Below are 23682 nucleotides of genomic sequence, written 5' to 3'. Positions count from 1 at the left end.
CATTGAGGATTATCCTGTAAAGGGAGCCTTTCCTAAGTTGGAATCTCTAGAAATGAGCAAGTTGGCTAGAATTCCTGATGAGGAGGAGATCAAGAAAATTGTTTTTAAGATGGGGAGATTTAAAGCCCTAGGGCCGGATGGTTTACATGCTGTTTTTTATCAATCTCAGTGGCATCTGGTTGGAAAATCTGTTTGTGAGTTAACCAGAAATATCTTCATTGATCCTTTGATGGTGCAGAGGGTAAACCAAACTCATCTTTGTTTGATTCCAAAAAATGACAAACCCGAATGTATGAAAGACTTCAGGCCTATAAGCCTATGCAATGTTTCTTACAAGATTGTGACCAAGATTATTGCTGACAGATTGAGAGATTTGATGCCTAAACTGGTTGCTCCTAATCAATGCTTTTTTTGTTAAAGGAAGGCATAGTGCTAATAATATATTGGTGGCTCAGGAGATGGTTCATTCGATGGAAAACAAAAAAGGCAGGCATGGTTGGATGATTATCAAGGTTGACCTTGAAAAAGCCTATGATAGGCTTAATTGGAATTTTATACAGGACACTCTTAGAGATTTGGAGCTACCTAGTAATCTGGTCTCTCTTATTGACAAATGCATAAGTACTAGTGAGCTGATTATGCTTTGGAATGGTCAACCTACTAGATTTTTCAAGCCTTCAAGAGGAATAAGGCAAAGGGATCCCCTTTCCCCTTACCTTTTTGTTCTATGCCTTGAAAGACTTGGTCACCTGATCCAAATTGCTAATGAGGTGAAGGCCTGGAAACCTATTATTCTTAAGAAAAATGGACCTCCAATATCCCACCTTTTCTTTGCTGATGATATTTTGTTGTGTATGGAAGCTTCTCTGGAACAGGCCCATGTTGTTAACCAGATCCTCAGGATGTTTGCTGAGAGCTCTGGTCAGAGTATAAGTTTGGAAAAGACCCGAGTTTTTTTCTCCAAGAATGTTAAGTTCCAAAGATCTAGTGAGATAAGTGAATGCTTAGGTATAAAAAGCACTCCTAACCTGGGGAAGTACTTGGGTGTCCTCTTGAATCATTCGAGAGTCAGCAAAGCTACTTTTGGTCATGTGATGGATCGGGTTACAGGATGAATGCTTGGAATGTCAAGTCCTTATCTTTAGCTGGTAGATTGACTTTAGCCAAGTCAGTAATATCTTCCATGCCTACTTATGCTATGCAAACAGCTTGGATCCCTAAAGGAGTGTGAGATGATATTGAAAAACACACTCGTGGCTTTATATGGGGTCTTCTCAAGAAAAAAGAGGAGTTCATTTGGTGAATTGGGACAGAATGTGCACTAGCAAACAGTCTGGAGGTGTTTACTTGAGGGATTTAAAAGTCTTTAACTAAGCCTTTATGATGAAGGTGGGATTTGGTATCCTCACTAAGAAGGATACCCTTTGGGCCAGAGTTCTAAGGAATAAATATAACCTGGAGGAAGGGCTATTGCCTAGAATTTCGAGAACTGTGGGTGATAGCAATATATGGAGGGGGATATGCTCATCATGGAATCACATTTTAGCTGGCTCCAGTATTCTGATGGGTAATGGGAGACTTGCAAAATTCTGGTTGGACTGTTGGGTTCCTAGAATGGGTAGACTTATAGACAGAGCTGTCATCAATGTCCCTGAAGATGATCTAAAGTGGGAGGTCTCCTACTATGTGGATCAGAATGGTGGCTGGGATTGGACTCGATTGAGACTAGGGGTGTTCGCGGTCTGGATTGGATCGGTTTTGGAAGCAAAAATCGTCTGATCCAATGTCTTCGGTTTGATCATGTAATCATCCATTCGGTTTGGATTTTTTTTCAAATTCGATCCGATCCAATCTAATTTTTTTCGGTTTGGATTAGATCGATTTTCGGTTTTTTGAAAATCCTAAAATTTATTTCATGATTATTGTGCAAATAACATCTTTTATGTATATTGACTTTGTAATTTTTTTTTTTAAATACAAAAGCATTAGATAATATAGTTTTTTTTTTGGACTATAAGATATGAAGCTCTACATAGATGAAATTTGTTGATGAGATGTGACTAGATTTTTTCTTGAGTTTAGTTGATGGATTAATAGGTCTTGAGTTTAGAAATTTTTGGGCTATGATTGAAGAAAGACTCAAGTAAGTAAAGGAAAATTAATATATTGGATCGATTTGGATTGGATTGGATCGGTTTTCCTCTACCAATCCGAAAACCGATCCAATTCAATTAAAATTTGCGGTTTTTATTCGGTTTTCGGTTTATTCGGTTTTCGATTTTTCGGTTCGGTCACCGCGATTTGAATTGGTTTGGATCGGTTGATGAACACCCCTAATTGAGACCTTACTTTACTGAGGAGGTGTGTGATGCTATAGCTGGTGTTGAGGTGCCTAAGGAAGAGGATAGGGAGGACAGTATCATTTGGAATCCATCTAGCAATGGATTGTTCACTGTCAAATCTGCCTATCATTTTATTAAGAATGATAGTGCTAATATTCTGAACCAGAACAGTATTTGGGAGTTTGCCTGGAGATGGAAGGGTCCTGAAAGGATAAGGCATTTTTTATGGCTTCTATTAGGAAACAACCTCTTAACTAATGATCAAAGAAGTAAAAGGCATATGGGAGGGGAGGTGGAGTGCACCAGATGCTTCTTTCGCTGTGAAGATTGCAATCATGTGATGAGGGAGTGTTCTTGGGCTAAGCAGGTCTGGATTTGTTTAACATCTAAGTCCAAAAACAATTTGTTCTTTGAAGGGAGTTTTGCTTAATTGCTTTAAAGGAATTTGGGAAAAGGGAAGGAGAAGAAGCATGAGCAGGATTGGAGCCTTATGTTTGGAGTTACCTGTTGGCTGCTATGGCAAGCTAGAAACAACTTTATTTTTAAAAAAGAAGTGTGTTCCCCTGAAAGCTTATGTTATAAGATAAAGACTTATGTTGCAAATATGTTACATGCTGCATCAACCTTAGATGTCTTTGCAGATAGTTTGAGAAAGATGAAGGAGAGTATTGTGAAGTGGAGTCCTCCTCCAGAGAGATGGGTTAAAATCAACACAGATGTTGCTTGTTCACTGGATGGCAAGAAGAGTGGCTGTGGAAGTGTTTTACGCAACAATGAAGGAAGGTGGGTTGTTGGTTTTATGAAGAAAGTGGGGCAAGGAAATGCCCTGAAAGCTGAACTTTGGGGTGCTCTTATGGGATTCCATGTTGCCTGGGATCATGGCTTTAGACAAGTCCAATGGGAAGGTGACTCTATTGAAGCTCTTCAGCTGATTCAAAATGGTTGTGATCACGACCACCCTCTGTTTTAAGTGGTGCAGAGAATCCAGGAGGTGAAAACTAGGAACTGGAAGGTGATGCTCAATCAAATAAACAGGGAAGGAAATGAAGTAGCTAATTGCTTGGCTAGTAAGGTTGATCATACATCCTGGGATCTTTTTGTTTTGCCTAATGCTCCATTGAGCTGTAGTAGGTTTTTAGTGAAGGATCTGATGGGCTTTAATACCCATAATGATCCTTAGTTAGTTTGTTTCGGTTTGTTTACTTTCCCTAATATCCAAAAAAAAAAGTATAAATCATTTTTCTCAGTAAAGTTTTACATATACTTCCTAGTACTTCACTTTGGTGACCCACACAAATCGAAGTAAACAACACACCAAAGTGAAGCTTTATTGAGAACAAACAAAATGAGCGCACAAGGAAATAGATTTATTTTTGGACGAACAAATACCCTAGGGTTGCAAGGTATTTTTGTCTCACAATTGCGTTTTCATTTTCCATTGGAGTGGGATTTGTGAAATACTACATTTGTTTTTAGACTATGTAGACACTTTTCTTTGTAAATGAGAATACCGATAAACAAGTTTGGAAAACATTTTCGGTTATCTTGTACCAAACATGACATTTTATGATTACCAATGTAACTTTCTCAGTGATATCAAAAAATATCTTGTACCAAACCAATAGCGGATCTAGAATTTTTTTTTAATGGCTGCACACTTAGAATAAAAGAATAAAGGAAAAAAATTTTAATTTGTTTTTAAATATATTAAAATACAAAAGAATATAAAAGAAAACTTTAACTTAATATAAAAAAAACTTTAACTTAATATAAAAAAAAAGTAATCAAGAGTCAACTAAACTGTTACAATAGAACATTTTGAGTCCTCAACAAAAATTATAGGCCTCAATTTAATCTAGGGAAAAAAAGTCTACTCGTGATCCCTCAGAATTCAAAAATAGACTCAGATAATCAAAATCATGGTCATTTGAAATTCAAAAAGACCCACATTAATCCTTCAAAAGAACTAAAATAAGTCTATTTTGAAATTTAAAGGGATCACAAATCAACTTTTTTTAAGAGATTAAATTAGATCCTGTAATTTTTGTTAATGACCCAAAATATATTTTATTCTTTTTTTTCTCAAAAAATTTGTGTGTGCACTTGCACACACACACAGATCCGCCACTGTACCAAACACACCCTTAAATATAACTAGTTTTACATAAACACTTTCTATCAAGTTTAAAATTTTGAACTCAGTACTCTTAAATGAGATGAATTATTATTAGTTTAATCTGTAGATGTGCGTATAATAAGAATCGATCAGTCTGAAGTAAGTTTTACCGAGTAGAGTTGTTAACCCTATTTAAGCTCTCACATAGGCATATCTGCATAACTAATTTAAATTTTCCTCTGCCGAACTTAGGTGTAAACCCTTGTGCAGTAGCTAGTCAAGGTGCTGTGGAAATAACATCATCTACATCATATCGACTATTTCAATATTGGAACATATGTTAACCGAAAAATGAAAGCTTGCTCATACGATGCGTATCGTTTATCAACTTGCCAGCCTTTAAATATATGGTAAAATAACTAGATAAATTATAATTATATACACAAAGAAACCATACCGGGGGAGAAGGGGGAGTGGACATCCTTATGTCTAAAATAGTCTTAGGTTACATAATAAGAGACTGCCTGAATTAATTCTCTGCCGCTGGTTCCATCTCTCAATCAGAAAATCTTCATTGCTTTTAACTTTGATGTACTCATCTATATCATACCTCAATCCTTTGGATTTAGTAGAGACTGACTGGTCCGTATAACTATAAACTTCTCCAAATTTACTGAATACGTCCTTTCCAACATACTCCTTAAGGCCATCAGGGCTCCAGCTTCCACGACTGCTGACAGAATGGTTACTTTCATCTTGTGCTTTGGTGATTTCCTATGATAATATGAATGAATTTCAATGATTCGAGTCACATAAATGGAGAAAATAGGAACAACATATCAGAAAATGTGGGTCAACAATCTTTGGCACTCTGGAAAGTTTTTCCATGTCAATGACAAAATTGTACAATGTCTTCTCGATCCCTTGAATTTAATCTTACTCACTATTAAAAAAACTCAAGAGTATGCAACTTATGTGGGCAGATGTCTGGAGTTTTTTATGATAATGTGCTGGACACCTTGTGACCATGTTGACACCGACACAAAACATGTATGCCCGTGTTCAGATTGATTTAAACATATTCCTTAAATCAATTTTTTTTAAAAAAATTGCAATGGAATAAACAAATCTTTCCAATTTTCCAAAACTTCAGCTTTTAGCAGCCAATGAAAGCGTGCTTGTGAAATGTGATACAGTCAACGTGAAGACACACATTCATGTTATTATTCAAATGATCATGTTACTCCCATGAATAATCTGAATAATTTGATCTCAAAACACATTTCATTTGAAAATAATTTGACAGTTCAGTGATAACCTGAGTGGAACTTGAAGTTTTTGGAGACAACGTGGAATGTGACTTATTCAGGCTTGTTATAGGAGAAGTGTCATTACTTGTCTCCCATTGCAACCATGGCAACGTAACCCCATCCATCAAAACAGGAAGAGATCTAGGCATTGCTGGATTATTTAATTTTTCAGGTTTTATCAGTCCTCCAATGGATGAGCTTGTGTCACTCCTTTCTCCATCAAGTGACGAAATATCGGTATCTTCAACATTTGAAATAAAATCCTCAATATACTTCTCAGCCTCCTCAGTCAAGCGCAAAGACATTCTGCTTCTGTCATTACTCTTCTGGAAAATAAAATAAAATAAAATAAATAGCTGATTAAAAAATCAAACAAATAATCCATCAGCTCTTCTTTCACAAAGAAATACTAAAATTGGTTTAATTCAAATTACAAGGAAATCATCATCAGAACACTGAGCATGACAGAGACATATACCTTCCTGGCTCTCAATGGTTTTTGTGTAGAATTGTTCTTTGTAGCAGGAATCAATTCATTAACAATCATAGAAAGTTCTCTGCCTCGCTGCTCCTCAAACACTATTCGAGCTAATAAATCCTGTTTTCGCTTCTCTGACTGTAATTTTAAACAAAGAAAAAAGGAAAACATGATTCTATTTGTCAAACAACTTCGAGCCTCTAGGATTAAACACAAAAGCAATGGGAATGGCCTAGTCCTCCTTTTTACATTCAGGGAGTATTACTAGTGGCTTGGAAATATATTTTTTAGTACACTGTCACATACTTTAAAAGAGGAACCAATATACCTTACTTTCAGAAGAGCAATAGTAAATTGCAAGTAAGTATATATTATTCTATTAAATGGTTCCCCATATAGTGTGAGCTTCCCTAAAAGTATTAACATGAGAAATAAAAAAAAAAAGTTTTCCTGGGCTAGTCTGGAAACTTTACTCATAATCCCAAACAAAATCCAAAATATCAATTAGAGAAGGGGAGGAGTACAATATTATGAAGTCAGTAATCAATATAACTCAGAATTTCATACCAATCCATAAAAAAAAGGGTAAATGCTAAAAATATGAAAGTAAGTTTTGTAGAAAAAATGATTTTTAACTTCATTTACCTGTTCCAGTTCCGTTTCATAGTTCCTTCTGATTGAAGAAACAGCCTGAATAACATCGGAATTGTTTGGCATCAAGCCATCACCTGCGGATAAAGTGGATGTTCTTGGTCTCACCACAGCCTAAAGTGGAAGTTTCATAGGAAAGTAGGAAAATTTTCAGTGAATAAGACACAGAATGCAATTAGGGTGTTCTCATGCATGATAGAGAACATAAGAACAAGCAGATTTACATAAAACTAATTTAAATTTCACACACTTGCTCTGTTTCCATATGCTTTAATTCTCTCCGTATTGCTTTATGCAATCCATTATTCATGTCAGTAAGTGCCACCTGAAGATTTTTTAAAATAGGAAGAATATTAGAAGCGAAATTCATCAAACTTAGGCTGTGCTCCTTGCTAAACTGTAATTCATTAACCTTCTTCTGTGCATGAATTGCTCGTGATTTCTCAATACCACTTTTATTAAAGTGAGCACCTGCTCCTTCATCGTCAGTGAGAACTGATGATTGACTCTGAAAAGCCGCAGAAGCAATCTCAGATTGAGCTAAAATACAAATATGCGTGGAGAAATTAAGAATAACTTAACCAGACAGAAAAGATGTTAAAACTATCTTTCATACGGCTATGCTTGGGAGGATGAGAATGGATGGTTTACAGAAGAAACCCACTATTTGGAAGATTTATGAAGTGTTTAGATATTTGGGATTAATATTGCAAAAGGGAAGAGAGATTGAAAAGGACTTATTACGAGTTTAGATATGTAGGATCAATATTGCAAAAGGAAAAAGAGATTGAAGAGGATGTAAACCATAGAATCAAAGCAAGTTAGATGAAATGACACAATGCATAAGGAGTTTTGTGTGATCGCAAAATCCATATGAGGCTAAAAGGAAAAAATATATAAAACAACAATAAGGCCTGCAATGTTATATTTAAATGTCAGCCAACACAACACATAAGCAGCGTAAGAATAAAATAAAAGTAGCGGAAATGGGGATGTTAAGATGGATGTGTGGTCATACAAGGATCAATAAGATAAAAAATGAAGATATTTGACGAAAGATAGAGTATTATCAAGCAAAAAGATGAGAGAATAAAAGTTGAAATAGTTTGGACATATTCTTCGAAGAATCCTCATGCTCACGTAAGAGAGCAAAAGTCTGTTACCAAGAGAATGACACAAAGAGATAAAGAGGTTAGTCAAAACTTACTTGGGGGAAAGTAGTAAATAAAACTTGATGAAGTGGGAAATAGATTGACATATGGTTTGTTTTAGGACAAAGTGGAGGAAAGCTATTAGTATTGTGGAGGTGAGAAACCCTTATTTCTTATGTTCCATATGATATTTTTTAAGTCTTTTTCCTTATATATATTTATTTATTCTCACTTATTTACTTTTATTTTCCCTCAATTTTTTCTTCCTTATTATTTAGGTTCACCGATTTCCGACTCCAACTAATTTGAGATAAAAGTGATGTTGAATGTTGATTAAGAGTGTAGTGGAGCGGGAATGAAGGGTAGTCCATCCCTCTCCGTACCTTCTTTTCTTAAAATAAAAAAAGACTTGAGTAAGTAACTTTTTACCTTCATCTATTTTTTCTTATTGTTTAGTGTGAGAGTTATACTGACATTTCAAAAGTTCTATCAACTCTGCGTGTCCCTGTCTTTATTTGCATCATCCAATCAATAGAAAAAGTTATCCATTCCATTCTCCCAAACATAGCCTACGAGTTTCAATTTATGCATCCTCTCAATGGAAAACTTACTATCACAACCTTTCACAGCAAGAAATAAACATATATAAACTCAACAACAGAATCCAGAAAATAATCACACTTACAGAGTAGCCATCATATGACCTTAAATCCTTCTGGCTTAGGGACTTTCTTAGCACTGGTCTTTGATCTGAAGCAACTGGCTTGTGCATTAGCTTGTTCCCAATATCCGTATTTTTCAGATTTGAACGACTTCTAGAATTCTGAGAATGATCTAGGTCACTCTGTATTATGCAAGATATATACATGCAAAAATACATCAATGTATTTTTTTCTTACGGAATTTATTTAACAGAATCATAACAAATTTAGTTGGAGTTCAACCACCCAAGCGGGAAGGGGTACAGTAAGTTAAAGTGCGTTGGTATCAGTATTTCTATTATAATATATCAAATGGAGCCTAGCTCCTACAACAGATCAGCAGTACCTAACTAAGAAAAACAACAAAATCAATACAGAAAAATACACTTTTCGTGTGGTGTGACCCTACTCCCCCTGAAGGCCTAACAACATGGACTCCGGAGTTCCCAAATTCGACAGCCAATTTTTTTATTTTGTTTTAGACATATTTCAATCGGTTCATCGCTTCGCGACAAGTCCGATTCGGAGTGGATCCCAGGATTAAGGTTTTAAACCCCTCCCAAAGACGATAATGGAAAAGATCCAACACATGCTCTTACCCTCACCTACTCAGTTCCCTAACGCTAAATTTCTCAATTCATGCGTATCCCCTCACATCCCCAAAGCCCCCCCCTACATAACTGCCTTTCCAGATTCCGAATGGCTGGACTTGGGTCCACTTGTCGTGCCCATCGAAGTGTAAGCAAGGTGACCTGGTTGGGATTCATTCGCAATGTCTGGACTTCGGCCCACTTGTCCTTGCAAGCAAAGTGGCCTGACTGGGATTCAATCCCACATCAAGCTTACTCGAGTAAAATCCTTTGATTACTCGAGTAAGTTATGAACCAATATCTTTAGTTCCACAAATTTCATTGGCTCCTGGAATTGAACAATATCTTTAGTGCTTAGTTGCCCAATCCCAATGTGTCTAACCATGAATTCTTTTGAATTCTCGAATTCTGATGTTTAAGCAAGTATAATTTATGCTCGTCTTATGGGAATTCGATCCAAATATGCCGTGTTTAGTTAAGCACTGTATAAATGATGGGAGCTGTCCTGATTGTTTTCAAATTGTATGATTCCAAATGAGCATTTGAACAGTAAATGTTCAATAGTTCCAGTCGGCACGGGATGTTACACTTTAGTCTCCTACGGAGCTTTGTATAAATTGAGCAGCATATATTAGTTTATGGGTTCGCTTTTTCAACAGTCTGTATAGAAATTATCTACAGTAAACTCAATACGACGTCGTTTTAGGGTAAAAATCATGGTCTTTATAATTTTAATTTATTCTAGGGTTATTATAGTCTTTATAATTATAATTTTTTAATCTTTCAATCCCAAAACAACGTCGTTTTGGGAGTAAATGCAAATAACTTATCTGCATTAACTGCAAAAATATTTTTCTGTTAGTTTAATCACACTTTATTCAATGATTAAACCTAAATGAAAAAAATAAAATAAAAATATAAAAGAATAGAAGAATAGTATTATCAAATAAAATATTAAGAAAAACACAGACTGAATGACCCTTTTATTAGATGGCAGGTTTAGCCATAAAGATTTTGTGTTTAAATAAGTTGGCAAATACAAAACAGTCTCGGCCTCTCTAAAAGCAAAACTGAACCCCCCTAAACATCGAAAGCAACAATGTGGTATTTTGTTACATGACCATTTTGTGGGAGAGAGATAGACGCAAATTTTATCAATAATTTGTTATAGGGTCCACTAGTTATATTCGAAACAAATTGTGTCTTTCTCGCTCTAACAAGACCCTCTCCTGTTATTCAATATCAGGAAAGAATCCAGATCCATTTTCTCAATTACTACGGAGATATATTTGATGAATAATTATAAGATTTCGAAATCTATAACCACATATTGAAATCAAATTCAAACCTAAAAGCAAAGTAAATTAAAGACACTTATTCAAATTAGGGAGAAAACAAAGGACTGTTAAGTTGTTACCTCAGAATCACTAATTTGGTACCGAACCACCGAAACCGATCTTCTTCTTCTCGAATTAGCATCGGAGACAGGTCTTACTCCTCCGCCACCAATACTGCTCTTTCTATCATCACCAACTCCCGAGCTCTTCCTCGAAACGGACCTCCCTCGTCTCTGCGACGCGGTGCCGCCGGCAGGACTGGCCTCGGACTCGGAGTTACCGGAAACGACGCGACCGCGATTCGCGGATTCGAAGAACTCGATGGCGAGATCGTCGAGGCTGATCTCCGGAAAGCCGGAGCCCCTGACGGTGTTGACGAACCTGCCTCTCGGTGCGGTGAGGTTGTTGTTGTCATTGTCGCGAGAAGGAAGGAGGCGGGAGGATCGGCTGAGACTCCGGGAACGGCGGTGGTGGAGGGAGGAGGAGGCGGAGTCTTCGGCGGAGGAAGTGGAGGAAGCTCCTCCGACAGGTGTTCTCTTGGTGGTAGATTTGAAAGCTGCGGTGGCCATTGGTTGAAGTTGGAGAAATTCAAAACCTAAGTTTAGGGTTCAGAATCAGAGGATTCAAATAGAATAGGGCATTTCATTCATTGCCCGTGAAGAAACGTGAACTTCGTGTCGTGTGAGTGAGTGCAATACGAAACTAAAAGAATGAGAGGGAGAACGGAGAAAACCATTGGCGGAGATGTCCATAGAAGATTTGAATAACGTTAATTATATTGGCGCATTAATTGTTATTTATTTTTTTAAATGTTATACTATTTGAACAATACCTCCTATTTTAAATTTTATGAAGGAAAATATTACTCTCGTCACATGAAATGCAGTTGTAATTTAGAGGAGAAAAAATAGAAGATAGAAAAAAATAAAAAATGGGTCACCTTTAATTTGTGAGACAATGAGAAAAATTCTCTCATATCACGTGAGAACAATATTTCTCTTTTATAAAATACTCAATATTCATAAAATTTGTTCATGACATTGATTTTACAATTACGATGGACTTGTATTTTAGCACTCATCGTTTCGATGTGGTTTTTTTAACGAGAAATATTAGCCTCATGTGATAGGAGACAACAAGTCTCTCCTACACACTCAAAAAGGTGTGGGCTCCATTTTAATTTTTTTTTTCTCTTTTCTTATACAGTGGGACTCACATAAAGTTGTGAGTGTAATATGAAATATCTTATCTTCTATTGGATAAGAAAATATAATTCTTTTTCAATTTGGTTTTTTTTTTTTTTGGCTTTGGACGATGCTATGCGTTAAAATTTTGTGGTTATGGTAAATAATGTGAAGACATGGTAAGATAAGTTATATAATTTGACTTATTTGAAACTATATTTTGTATAACATATTGAAGTTATCTATTTCATCTAATTTTACCCTACAATTATAATATAAAATTATCATCAGTTTTTTTTATCACCGGCCTGATAAGGATTATTTTATATTAGATTAGATAAAAATATAATACCTTAATACCAATTTTACCCTAACCCCTGGTCTCGTACTCTATTGTTGTAATTACCGGCCTTTTGATCATAATACTGTGAATTTTGAAATTTTGAAATTTCTTATGGAATTAATATAAAATCAAAAAAAATTACCAAATTAATATAATGAAACGCACAGAATGTGTAGTCACCATCTTGCCATTAGCCCTAAGACACTGCTCACTGATACTGTGATAATACATGACCTTCAAAATTATACAATCAAGTGTAACGTAGTAAAAATTGAGTAGTTAAAAACTTATACGTTATATAAGCGTTATTATGTCATCAAACCTTATATTATTGGGTCTTATATGTACCATTTGCCAACCAGAATTAATGCACTAAGGCTATATTTAAATATAAAATAATAAGTGAAATAGAAAGTAATGAGATGGATGGAATGAGCTGCTTTTTGGTGGCAAGAAGCATACTGATCTTTTTCCAAAATAGAAAAAAAAAGGAGTTGATAGAAAAAAAATAAAAAAGAGAGGGATAAAAATGGAATAAATGTTGGGAAAAGTGTTTGTCATTTTAAATGATATAAAGTTATGTCATTTCAAGAGAGAGACAAACACATAAAAAAATTATTTAAATTTTAAATTAAAAAAATCATTCACTTTCTCTCTCTCATGATTTTCATTTTTCTGTCTATCTCTCTTCTAAAATTACATAACTTATGTCATTTGACAAACACCAAACCCATAAATGTTTCCATTATTTATAGAAAAAGAATCTATGAATAAGTGGTGGGTAGGAACATAATAAAATTTTCCATATGGAATGGGATATAAGAGCGAAAGTGACCATTTTGTCACGTTTGGACAAAAAAATTACTAGACTGTCACGCCAACAGTAAATTTTGTCAAACTGTCACGCGACATAATTCGCTACACAGTGTAACGAATTATGCCGCATGGCAGTTTGGAAAATTTTACTGTTCGCGTGGTATTCTGGTAATTTTTTTGCCAAACATTTTGGTCACTGTCCCGATACAAGAAGAAGAAAAATTACTCATTGTTGGGATATTTTATGATAGAATGGGAAAATTTGATATCCTATTGGGAAATATTCGGAATAATATAAAAATTAATAAATAATAATTTAGTTCCATCTCACTCATATCTTTTAAATTAAGAGAGAAAAATTGAGGTATTAGATGAAATGCAATTCAAATATTATTATTTGAATCTATCTTGTCGCATTTCATTTTTTTTTTATCTCTAAAAAAAATGCTGATAAAATAGATTCAAATAATATCAACTAATTTCGTTCTACTAATTTAGTCTGCAATTTACCTCTTTTGATAAATCAAAGATAACCAAAACTATCGAATAAGAAAGATAGAACGTATTTTCATAAGAATAAACAATATTAGTTGAAAATGAAGTTAATACAGTTATAAATGAAAATAGGGATAATATCATAAAGTAGTCCGGTCAAATTACCCTCACACGATAATAATAGTTAGTTGGGTGGGTGGCAAATGGAGGTAGTTGGAAAGTTAGGTGTTTAGTAAAAGGGTTTTATTAATAGTATCTTACATAATATAAGTTTTGTTTCTAACACACAACAAAAAAGAGAAAAAGTGAAATAATGAAAGAGAAAGAAAAATATGTAGATTCCACCTCTTTAATGTGTGTGTAGAAAAATGAAGTTATATTATGTAACATAATATACATAAAACCCTTAGTAAAAAAGGAAAAAGTCGGAAACTTAAATAGTTGGAGATAGTTGCAAGTTATTAAACAATGGATATTATAATTCTCATTCAATATGAGAATTGAAATTTTTCTACACACCCTTCGATTTTTATGTTGATATAAGTCCTACATATAATTTTTTTCTAACATATGAGTCTCACATACTTTTTGTCTCTACAACATAAGATTTCAATTCTCATTCAACATGAGAATTATAAAACCCTTAAACAATACAATAGTTTTAATTATTTTAATTTTAATTAAGATTAATTTATAAAAAGTATTGATTATTGTAAATATTAAACTGGTACGAAATAAAAAAAAATTGCAAAAAGAAAAAATTCAAATATCTTAGAACCTGTTTGGAACTTTGGATTGGCTTTTCTCTTCCGAATATGTTATTTTAAAATAAAAAAGTTATTATCACTACACTCAAGTATTTAACTGTTTATTTTTTTTTTAAATACAAATAATAAATCTTTTCAAAGCTGAAATTCCTGACTTCTAAAAAAAAATAAAAGCTAAAAATCAAATATTTTTTTAAAAATCCTAATTTGCCGCAATTCCAACTCAATCAATTTCATCTCTTTCAATACCACTGTTGTTGCCGTCAATGCCACCGCCACCCAACCCCAACCCTAACCCCTATCAATTTCACCTTTGTTATTGTCACCTCCACCATTATTATCACCACCACCATTACCCAATCTCCACTACACTGCCGCCTCGGCCTCTACCTGTCAAATCTTATTCGCATAATTCAAGTTTTCACATGTCATTTTTATTAATTTTATACATATAGTGATTTTTAACTTTTAAGATCAAAATAATATATTTAATTAAAAGTATTTTTCACATACTACATCTAAATATAAAATTGCTTTAATTATTTTTTAAAAATCCATGTCATGTTGTCCCTACAAGTTTCTTGCAAGTGGGGGAGACAACAAGCTTTTTAATTGATTTTTGAATAGGTGGCTTGAGAAAAGTTTTGCAAAGAGTTTGCAGAAAGTGGCATATCTTTTTTATGGTGAAAGACTCACTAATGGGCTTTCTTCGTGGTAAAGACTTTCATAAGTGGACTTGATATTTATACCAAATCAAAACACTTTATTTATTTACATTTGTCATTCGTAGTTACTAACTTGAATTTGAATCAAACTACGGTAAGTTGACTGAAAGTGAACATATATTCGATTCTCTTCAATAATATCTTTTATAAGACTTTAAAATCTTAAACTTAAATCCACCCCAAATACTGAAATACATATGGTTTATAAAAATAAAAAAATAAAACCTGTATTTAATAGTTTTACTCCAATGAACTAGTTAATGTCTCAGCTCCCATTGCTTTTTCTATCGTTTGTTTTTTTAAAAAAAAAATTATTTTCAGCCAATTCAAATTTCTCCTCTCCTTCTATACAAGTTCTTCAAACATGTTTTTTTTCTAATAAAAAAATTGAAATGACTCTCCGGTTAGCAGACATAGACGGGAAGAGTGGGAAGAGTTCAGAGTAGAGGGAGGGAAGTCAGCATTTCTTTAGCAATCACACAGTACCCAAAATACACCTTCAAGTTCCTATGAGAAGATTCATCTACCAAATTGCAATAAGGTATTCTAAAAAGACCCCAAAGTACACCTTCAAGTTCCTATGAGAAGATTCATCTACCAAATTGCAACGAGATATTCCGACATGCCACAATCTTCAGCTTCATTGAAAAGGTCCCCATTTGCCATGAAAGCTAAGGTTGATGTAACAATACTAAAGGCTTCATAAGGTGATTTTTGCCCTCATGCACAGAGGGCCATGCAACCAAAGAATAAATTTGTAAGTTAGCTAATATTATTTTGTAGAATATATACTTTCTTAGGGCAGTATGACTGTTCTTAGTTTTTAAACATGTCATAATCTGCATTGGTAAGGGCAGAGGTTAAGTGAGGACGTTAAAAGAAGGGTTTTATGTTTATCCCTGGTCAACTGCTTTTACCATCAAGAGAACAAGCAATTTTGGAGAAAACGGAGTGAATTTTCCTGGTGATTTTGTTAGGGTGGTGACAGATTCTATTTCGTTATTTCCAGTTTTTCTTTCTTTCTAAATAATAATTGGGGTTTGTTGACCACCTTTCACTCCTAAACCTGTTCCTTAGGCTGTGAATCCATGATTGGTTATCCTTGACGGAAAAAGGATGAAGCCTTTCACTCCAAACTCTACTAGAACCACCGATGAAAAAAAGAGGATGGCAAATCATCTTCCATCACAACAGATAAAATCCAAGTACATCAGCGAATATATAAAAATCCAAAAACTCCATCCCCTCCACGAGAGGCAGCAAAAAAGCCAAAAAAAAAAAAAAAAGAGTTAACATTCCCCAGAGAGCAACACCACTGGTTCTGGAAACCAGTTTATTCAGACTACTCATTTTAACATGAACACGAAGCTAAATTGCAGCTAGACATAAACATACGGTATTCATATGTAGGCCTGGCTAATTTGCAGTACCACTTTAGTTTGAAATCTTTGAAATCTTGGCAACGTGAGCAATCAGGTCAACCACGCGGGTGCTGCACCGACCACAGACAAAACAACCAATTAGATCTAACTGAATTAATAATAAAGCATCAGCACGTATCGTGAGAATTAGATCTTAGCTAAATAATTAACAATTAACATATTGGGTGAATTCATTATCAAAATCTGTGTCAACAACTCCATGCAACACTACCACATAACAAATCATATGCCAAAAAAGGTTAAAGATGGATTACCTGTAACCCCACTCGTTGTCATACCATGACACAAGTTTCACAAAATTAGGACTCAAAGCAATTCCTGCCTTCGCATCAAAAATGCTTGACCTGTATCAATGGTAAAAAAAAATTAATACAATAATTTGACTTAATTCGAATATAAGACAATTCCTTAACTACAAGTCTACAACCACTCCTTAACTACGAGAAAGAGGTAGACGATTATATAAACTGAAAAAATAAAATAAAATACAGGCATCATCACTACCAGCAACCATGTTCGTTCAACAACTTAACTCTGGACATAATTTATACCTGTTATCACCGACGAAGTCAGTGGAGACTACGTCATCTTCAGTGTAACCAAGAATTCCCTTCAACTTGCCCTCTGACTCTTCCCTGAGAAAGACACAATTTAAGTCAGACAAGCCAAAAGAGAAGGAGCATACACAAAATACAAGTACTTTCCCTGACATAACCTGCATACGATCAAAAATATAATACTGCAGTATTATTAGTGTCCTTACTTGATAGCACTTTTAATCTGGTCATAGGTGGCTGCCTTCTCCAGCCTCACTGTGAGATCAACAACAGAGACATCCACAGTAGGAACACGGAATGCCATTCCAGTCAATTTTCCATTCAAAGCAGGAAGAACTTTCCCAACAGCCTAGACACAAAAGAATAAGATAAGAAAACCAGAAATTTGTAAACACACAATATCCGGTTGGTGGTAATGATCAAGAAAATCCACACATATAGTGTCAAATATTCATTCACCTTGGCAGCTCCAGTACTGCTAGGAATGATGTTAAATGAAGCAGCTCTTCCACCTCTCCAGTCTTTGCTGGATGGCCCATCAACAGTTTTCTGGGTGGCTGGTTTGCAAAACAAAAAAAGAGAAACTTAAATTAGCAAGTAGCATAATAAGATAGAGTCAACGAGTAAACCAACAAGCAATAGGCCCACCGGTTATAGAATGAACAGTGGTCATCAAACCCTCAACAATGCCAAACCTATCATTAATAACCTACAAAATTAATAAGAAACAATTAGGACCATATAACAGTCAAAATCACCACAAAAATTCCAATGCAGAGAATAGAACTTGGAACCTTTGCAAGTGGAGCAAGGCAGTTGGTTGTGCAGCTAGCATTAGAAATAACATCAAGCTCTGACTTGTACTCGTGCTCGTTAACACCAACGACAAACATGGGAGCATCCTTACTTGGGGCCGAAATAATAACCTTCTTTGCACCACCCTGGATTAAAAGAAACAGACACATTAAATTCAACCCTACACCAAACAAAACAATAAAAAACACCCAACAAAAGTCACAAATCGAAAGCAATTAAGCATCAGGCTACAGTTCATTATAAAGACACAGCATAGCCAAAGAATAACGCAAGCTTCAAATTAATGGCATCAGAAACACAAACCTTCAAATGAGCAGCGGCCTTCTCCTTGTCTGTGAAAACTCCGGTGGACTCAACGATGATATCAGCTCCAGTCTCACCCCAAGGGATCTCCTCAGGGTTTCTACGGATTCAACAAAAACGACAAACCGTTTAGAGAATAACTCTTGAAACATTTACAAGCAAAGCACAACAATCCATAACAGAAAAAAAAAAAAAAAAAAAAAAAACACCTGTGTCCAAACACGGCAACTGCCTTCCCACCAAAGAGAAGAGTCTTTTCGTCCTTGACGGTTACATCGGTATGTTTCCAGTGGCCGTGAACACTGTCATACTTAAACATGTAGGTCTGCGCAAACAAACACAGTGAACCAACAAGTTAAGAATCAGATCTACTACGATTTAAATAAAAAATAATAAAAATGAAATCATAACACTCGGATTAAAATAAAATAAATTATTTTGCTTAGTTACTGAAGGTGAATAGAGATTAAAGGTAATAGGTTGACTTATACCATGTAATCAGTGGAAATGAAAGGATCGTTGACGGCAACGAGTTCAACATCGTCTCTCTGCAGAGCAACCCTGGCCACCAAACGGCCGATTCTTCCAAATCCTGTTACATGAAAATAAAATAAAAAAATAAAATAAAAGTAAGAAAAAACATACGAGCCGATCTGAAGCAATAGAAGCGAGATCGAACGAAGGAGATGAGTTACCGTTGATTCCGATCTTGACCTTGCCTGATCCACATCATTCAACCAAAAACAAAAAACAAAAAAAAAACAAGAAGAAAAAATCAGATCTGGTGAATTGAGTAGAGTAATGAATGAAAAGAAGAAAGAAAAACATGAAATAGTGGTGAGTATTTACCCATGAGTGCAGAAAAAGGAGAGTGAAAGCGAGGTACTGTGGAGTGAGTAGGAAGAAGAGAGAGTGGGTGAGAGGAAATGAGAAGAGAAGCGTGAAGCAGGGTTTTATTTAAGTAATGAGGTAAAGACCGCAATTGTAGGTGAGTGCTCGAAAGTGGAAGTGCGTGACACCAACAGGACCAGCGCATGACCCGTGATACTGCACCACGGTTTTTTATTTCTGTATATTAAATTATTCAAGCAATAATTATAAAAAAATCTAAAAAATATATTATTGACTTTTTTAACATGTTATTTGTATGATTAGTGTTTGTAGGAGATAATTTTATCTGCTATACATATATAAAAATACGTGAAACTAGTATTATTTGCATGTATGAGAGATGGAAATTGATCGTCTTATATTAAAATTTCACATGACCTAAAAATTACTTCTGTGGATGTAGCAGCACGTGAGGGCACGCGAGCGAAAAAAATATTGTCTGCCATGGCTTTTTGTTTTTCTCTTCATGGGGACGAGATGGCTGCACCGATTCAATTTGGTGCAAGCGAGTAATCCAAAGGAGGTCCGGTGACAACAATAGCAGAGGAGGATGACAAGCTCCATTGAAAGAACAAGATGAAGGGGAAGGTAGAGGGCAACGCCCATGCGAAACCTGTAGGAAATTTCAGGGTTTTTACTGCTAGCGAAACTTTGAGGAAAGAGAGGTTTCGAGATGCACTCTGGAAGGAAAATCGTGTTTCGGGGGTCAGTAAGGGTTTAGAAAGCCTATTTTATGATGATAATGAGCTGTTAGATGAAGCAAAAGGAGAAATTTCGATCTCGGGGTTCCAATCGATTGTTAAGGAGGATGGAATCGTGAATGTCAAATGTTCAAAGGAAGCAAAGAAACAAATGAGATAAGGTTGGGAGAAAGCTCTGATTGTCAAACTTCTGGACAAAATGGTTGGGGTTACATTCAAGAATAAGAGGTTGGAATCTGTACCGTTTGTGGTCTATAAGCCCACTATGTTCCATTCTGGGATTGAGTCATTGTATGGGTTATACCTCTAGCACAGGTAGAGACCAAGCTAGGAGATACAGTCCCAAGTATGAAGCTAACAGATGTTAATGGGGATTGGGTGTGAGTGTGTATGACTCAAGATAAATGGGCAGAATAACGATACATAAGAGGCCTCTCATTGTGTGTGGAGAGGGGTACTTATAGGGGAAGGTGACTTGATCCTGAGTGGGTTGGTGAGGAGGGGGTCAACTCTCCTTGGGATTAGCTTGGGGTGGCAGACACTGCTATGATAGAAGTGATGCACCCTTTGTGCCTGGCGATGTCAGCATGTGACAAAAGGCAGTTATCACTTATAGTATCCGAGGCGGTCTCATTGGGAGTTATGATCCCAAGATGATACATTTCGGTGTCTCATCTAGGGAGCGTCGTCGCCTTGAGGGTAGGGAAACTGAGGGTTGTTAGGGCTGACGTGAACAAGGGGTTTGGGCTTAAGCCTTTGGGCCATCCGGAACAAGAGCCCCCAGCTTGGTAGCAAACGTAGGTTGGTGCCAAGATAAATGGTCTTGGGTGATATTCTCTAGCTGGCGATCTGAGCGGTTGGCGGGGTGAAGGTCTCTTAGTGATTTGGTGATGATGTAGGTTTCTTGGTGGTTTAAGGGGGGTTCCGTGCCTGGCGACTTGGCTTCTTGGCGGGTCATGTGGCTCGCGGGTGACTTCCTAGGTTGTCCACCTGTCTCTGGCAGGAAAAATGGCTTTTCAGTTTTCGAGGGACAGTAATGATGGATGCCTCCATCATTGCTATTAATTGCAGGCACTCAAACGTCACGAAGAACAGCGCATTAATGCGATGTGAGGGGTGCCTTGTCCCCCAGTAATTACCATAGGGTCCTTAATCACAATCGCTTATTGTCTGACGGTTGTGTTATCCTACGGTCAACGTTGTGGGGCGCTACACGTGTACGCCATCCTTATCCTTTTGGCCCTATGTAAAGGGGGTTTTCCCCTCTATGAAACCTTCTTCGCTGATCTCTGGCTCTTCGTGCTCTTGCCTTCTCCCTTCTGTTTTTCCCTCTTCTGTGTGAGTGGTTGCGTTGATCCTTTTTTCTTCCATTCTTCCTACCTCTACAGTTTTCATTACCTCATGTACAGTGTTTATGGCTTGTAACTTCTGTTATTACTTTACTTTCCTTTGGCTTTGTTTCTGTTCTCTTCTTTCTCGTGATGGTCGAGTTAAAGGACTTGACTGGTTTGGTCTTGCCTGAGCTGGGGGTGGTTGTTAAAGAAGAGGAGTTTGATGAAGCTTTTGATACGGTGAGGCTCCTGGTTTGATGAAGCTGGGGGTGGTTGTTAGGGCCTGTGGTTCCGTATTCTGGTGAGACTCCTGGTTCTGGTCTCCGTGGTGGGCGTCAGGCCGTAACTGGTGGGAGGGCTTCCAGATCTGATAGGCACCGGCCTACCAGATCTAGGAGGCGACGGTCTGGTGAGTCTGGTAGTGGTGTTAGGCCTCGCCCTTCGCGGAGGAGGCATTCCAGGTCTTCTGATCGTTCTTATGATCGTAGGGTTGGTTCGCGTTGGCTGAGGGTGAGAACCGTCTCAATCCAACACATGGCGGGGGTGAGAACCATCCCGTAACTTGGATGTTGGTTGGGGGTGAGAATGTTCCAGTCCAACGCATGGTTAAGCCATCTACCTTACGCCACATCTCCCTGAGGCGATCGTCCTGGGCAAAGCAACGACTATCGGTAGCAAGGGCAATCTCTTGGTTACCCAAAATTCGACTAATGACCACTTGCGTACAATTAAGGATTTCCTGGCAGTTGATCTGGTCCGGCACCGCCATATTCAGCACAAGTTTTGGGAAACTGGAGTCGAGATCCCTTTCCGACAAGGTTAGGACTCTGCCGACTAGGATTACCGCAGGTAAAAGAGTTTTATGTGCACCTGCCGCCGCCAGGAGCCCTTCGCCATCTGGAGTACTGGTCACCATTACCCCCACCATCACCTGAATCTTCAAAGAAACCGCTTATGCCATAGCAGTCGTTATCCGTCAACTTGCATCACTGCTATCATAGCAGTGTCTGCCACCCAAGCTAATCCCAATGAGAGTTGACCCCTTCCTCACCAACCCACACAAGATCAAGTCACCTTCCCCTATAAGTACCCCTCTCCACACACAAGGAGATGGCTGCACCTATTCAATTTGGTGCAAGGGAGTAGTCCAAAGGAGGTTCGGTGACAGCAATGGCAGAGGAGGATGACAAGCTCATTTGAAAGAACAAGATGAAGGAGAAGGTAGAGGGCAACGTCCATGCGAAACCTGAAGGAAATTTCAGGGTTTTTACTGCTAGCGAAACTTTGAGGAAAGAGAGGTTTCGAGATGCACTCTAGAAGAAAAATCGTGTTTCGGGGGTCAGTAAGGGTTTAGAAAGCCTTTTTTATGATGATAACGAGCTGTTAGATGAAGCAAAAGGAGAAATTTTGATCTCGGGGTTCCAATCGATTGTTAAGGAGGATGGAATCGTGAATGTCAGATGTTCAAAGGAAGTAAAGAAACAAATGAGACAAGGTTGGGAGAAAGCTCTGATTATCAAACTTCTCGACAAAATGGTTGGGGTTACATTCAAGAATTAGAGGTTGGAATTTGTACCGTTTGTGGTCTATAAGCCCATTATGTTCCCTTCTGGGATTGAGTCAGTGTATGGGTTATACCTCTAGCACAGGCAGAGACCAAGCTAGGAGATACAGTCCCAAGTATGAAGTTAACAGATGTTAACGAGGATTGGGTGTGTGTGTATATGACTTAAGATAAATGGGCAGAATAACGATACATAAGATGTCTCTCCTTGTGTGTGGAGATGGGTACTTATAGGGGAAGGTGACTTGATCCTGAGTGGGTTGGTGAGGAAGGGGTCAACTCTCCTTGGGATTAGCTTGGGGTGGCAGACACTGCTATGATAGCAGTGATGCACCCTCTGTGCCTGGCGATGTCAGCATGTGACAAAGGGCAGTTACCACTTATAGTATCTTGGGCGGTCTCATTGGGAGTTATGATCCCAAGATGAGACATTTCAGTGTCTCATCTAGGAAGCGTCGTCGCCTTGAGGGTAGGGAAACTGAGGGTTGTTAGGGCTGACGTGAACAAGGGGTTTGGGCTTAAGCCTTTTGGGCCACTATGGCGTTGGGCCATCCGGAACAGAATCCTTATAGGCGAAACAAAAAAGCATCAATGTGGCAAATTTTGGTCATGATTTTTATATGACCAAATTTTCTAATATGGAAGATATGTCATTGGCTGTTAGTGGGGGTTCTTAGGTTATTTTGGGGCACTAACTTGCGGTGAGAGCATGAGAACCTCTATTCAACCCAAGGAAAGTGTAACACCTCGTCTGCCATTGTCGCTGGTGTATTAACATACATATGATACTTTGCACAACAAGGTTAGTTAAATAAACGCGGAAGCTCTTTGTTAGATTCATAATTATCTGATATATTCTCAAGTGAATAAACCTTTTCCTTTTACCTTATGTATCATAATTTACGAAATAACATAATATAAGTCCTTTATTCTATGTCTCGTCCATATTTATCTTATAGTTTCAAGTATATAAGGGTCCCTTTGTCTCATAGTTCCATTGTCTTAGAAACATAACCAGAATAACGATAATGTACTCGTATTGTAATCAAGCATGCCTAATAATCCATTATA

At 36.9% G+C, this 23682-nt stretch overlaps 2 protein-coding genes across 3 annotated transcripts; both read right to left on the bottom strand.

The window, feature by feature from the left end:
- Positions 1 to 4902: 4902 nt before the first annotated feature.
- LOC133303844 (uncharacterized) lies at positions 4903 to 11311 on the bottom strand. Of its 2 annotated transcripts, none has more exons than XM_061503812.1 (8): positions 10757 to 11311; positions 8734 to 8892; positions 7310 to 7405; positions 7148 to 7222; positions 6892 to 7011; positions 6247 to 6384; positions 5777 to 6094; positions 4903 to 5232 (listed from the first exon to the last, which is right to left on the bottom strand). In XM_061503812.1, the coding sequence occupies exons 1-8, from the start codon at positions 11243 to 11245 to the stop codon at positions 4948 to 4950; spliced, it is 1680 nt and encodes a 559-aa protein (XP_061359796.1). In that variant the 5' UTR covers positions 11246 to 11311; the 3' UTR covers positions 4903 to 4947. The 2 variants fall into 2 exon arrangements, with proteins under 2 accessions (XP_061359796.1, XP_061359797.1); XM_061503813.1 differs by having other exon boundaries at positions 8734 to 8871.
- A 4849-nt stretch (positions 11312 to 16160) lies between these two features.
- On the bottom strand, positions 16161 to 19105 carry LOC133303834 (glyceraldehyde-3-phosphate dehydrogenase GAPC1, cytosolic-like). Its single transcript, XM_061503802.1, has 12 exons — positions 18974 to 19105; positions 18820 to 18843; positions 18616 to 18716; positions 18334 to 18449; positions 18125 to 18224; positions 17800 to 17946; positions 17654 to 17714; positions 17465 to 17562; positions 17212 to 17354; positions 17000 to 17083; positions 16703 to 16792; positions 16161 to 16498 (listed from the first exon to the last, which is right to left on the bottom strand). Exons 1-12 carry the CDS (start codon positions 18975 to 18977, stop codon positions 16441 to 16443), a joined length of 1026 nt encoding a protein of 341 aa, XP_061359786.1. The 5' UTR covers positions 18978 to 19105; the 3' UTR covers positions 16161 to 16440.
- Positions 19106 to 23682: the final 4577 nt, after the last annotated feature.

Source organism: Gastrolobium bilobum, unplaced genomic scaffold, assembly GCF_033153095.1.
Source record: "Gastrolobium bilobum isolate Gb01-03AN ecotype WA unplaced genomic scaffold, APGP_CSIRO_Gbil_v1 utg16919, whole genome shotgun sequence".
In the NCBI taxonomy this organism is placed as follows: domain Eukaryota; kingdom Viridiplantae; phylum Streptophyta; class Magnoliopsida; order Fabales; family Fabaceae; genus Gastrolobium; species Gastrolobium bilobum.
This window is presented reverse-complemented; position numbering and strand designations above follow the sequence as displayed.

What these genes read in the sequence shown, in the direction of transcription:
- LOC133303844 (XM_061503812.1), bottom strand. Translation starts at nt 11,245, where the DNA reads ATGGCCACCGCAGCTTTCAAATCTACCACCAAGAGAACACCTGTCGGA. An exon ending in AGCATATGGAAACAGAGCAA is followed by an intron (nt 7,012 to 7,147) that starts GTGTGTGAAATT and finishes CTTCCACTTTAG; the next exon opens with GCTGTGGTGAGACCAAGAAC. An exon ending in AAACTTCAAGTTCCACTCAG is followed by an intron (nt 5,233 to 5,776) that starts GTTATCACTGAA and finishes ATATTATCATAG; the next exon opens with GAAATCACCAAAGCACAAGA.
- LOC133303834 (XM_061503802.1), bottom strand. An exon ending in GCAGTACTGGAGCTGCCAAG is followed by an intron (nt 17,355 to 17,464) that starts GTGAATGAATAT and finishes TTTTGTGTCTAG; the next exon opens with GCTGTTGGGAAAGTTCTTCC. An exon ending in CAGATTAAAAGTGCTATCAA is followed by an intron (nt 17,084 to 17,211) that starts GTAAGGACACTA and finishes TGTCTTTCTCAG; the next exon opens with GGAAGAGTCAGAGGGCAAGT.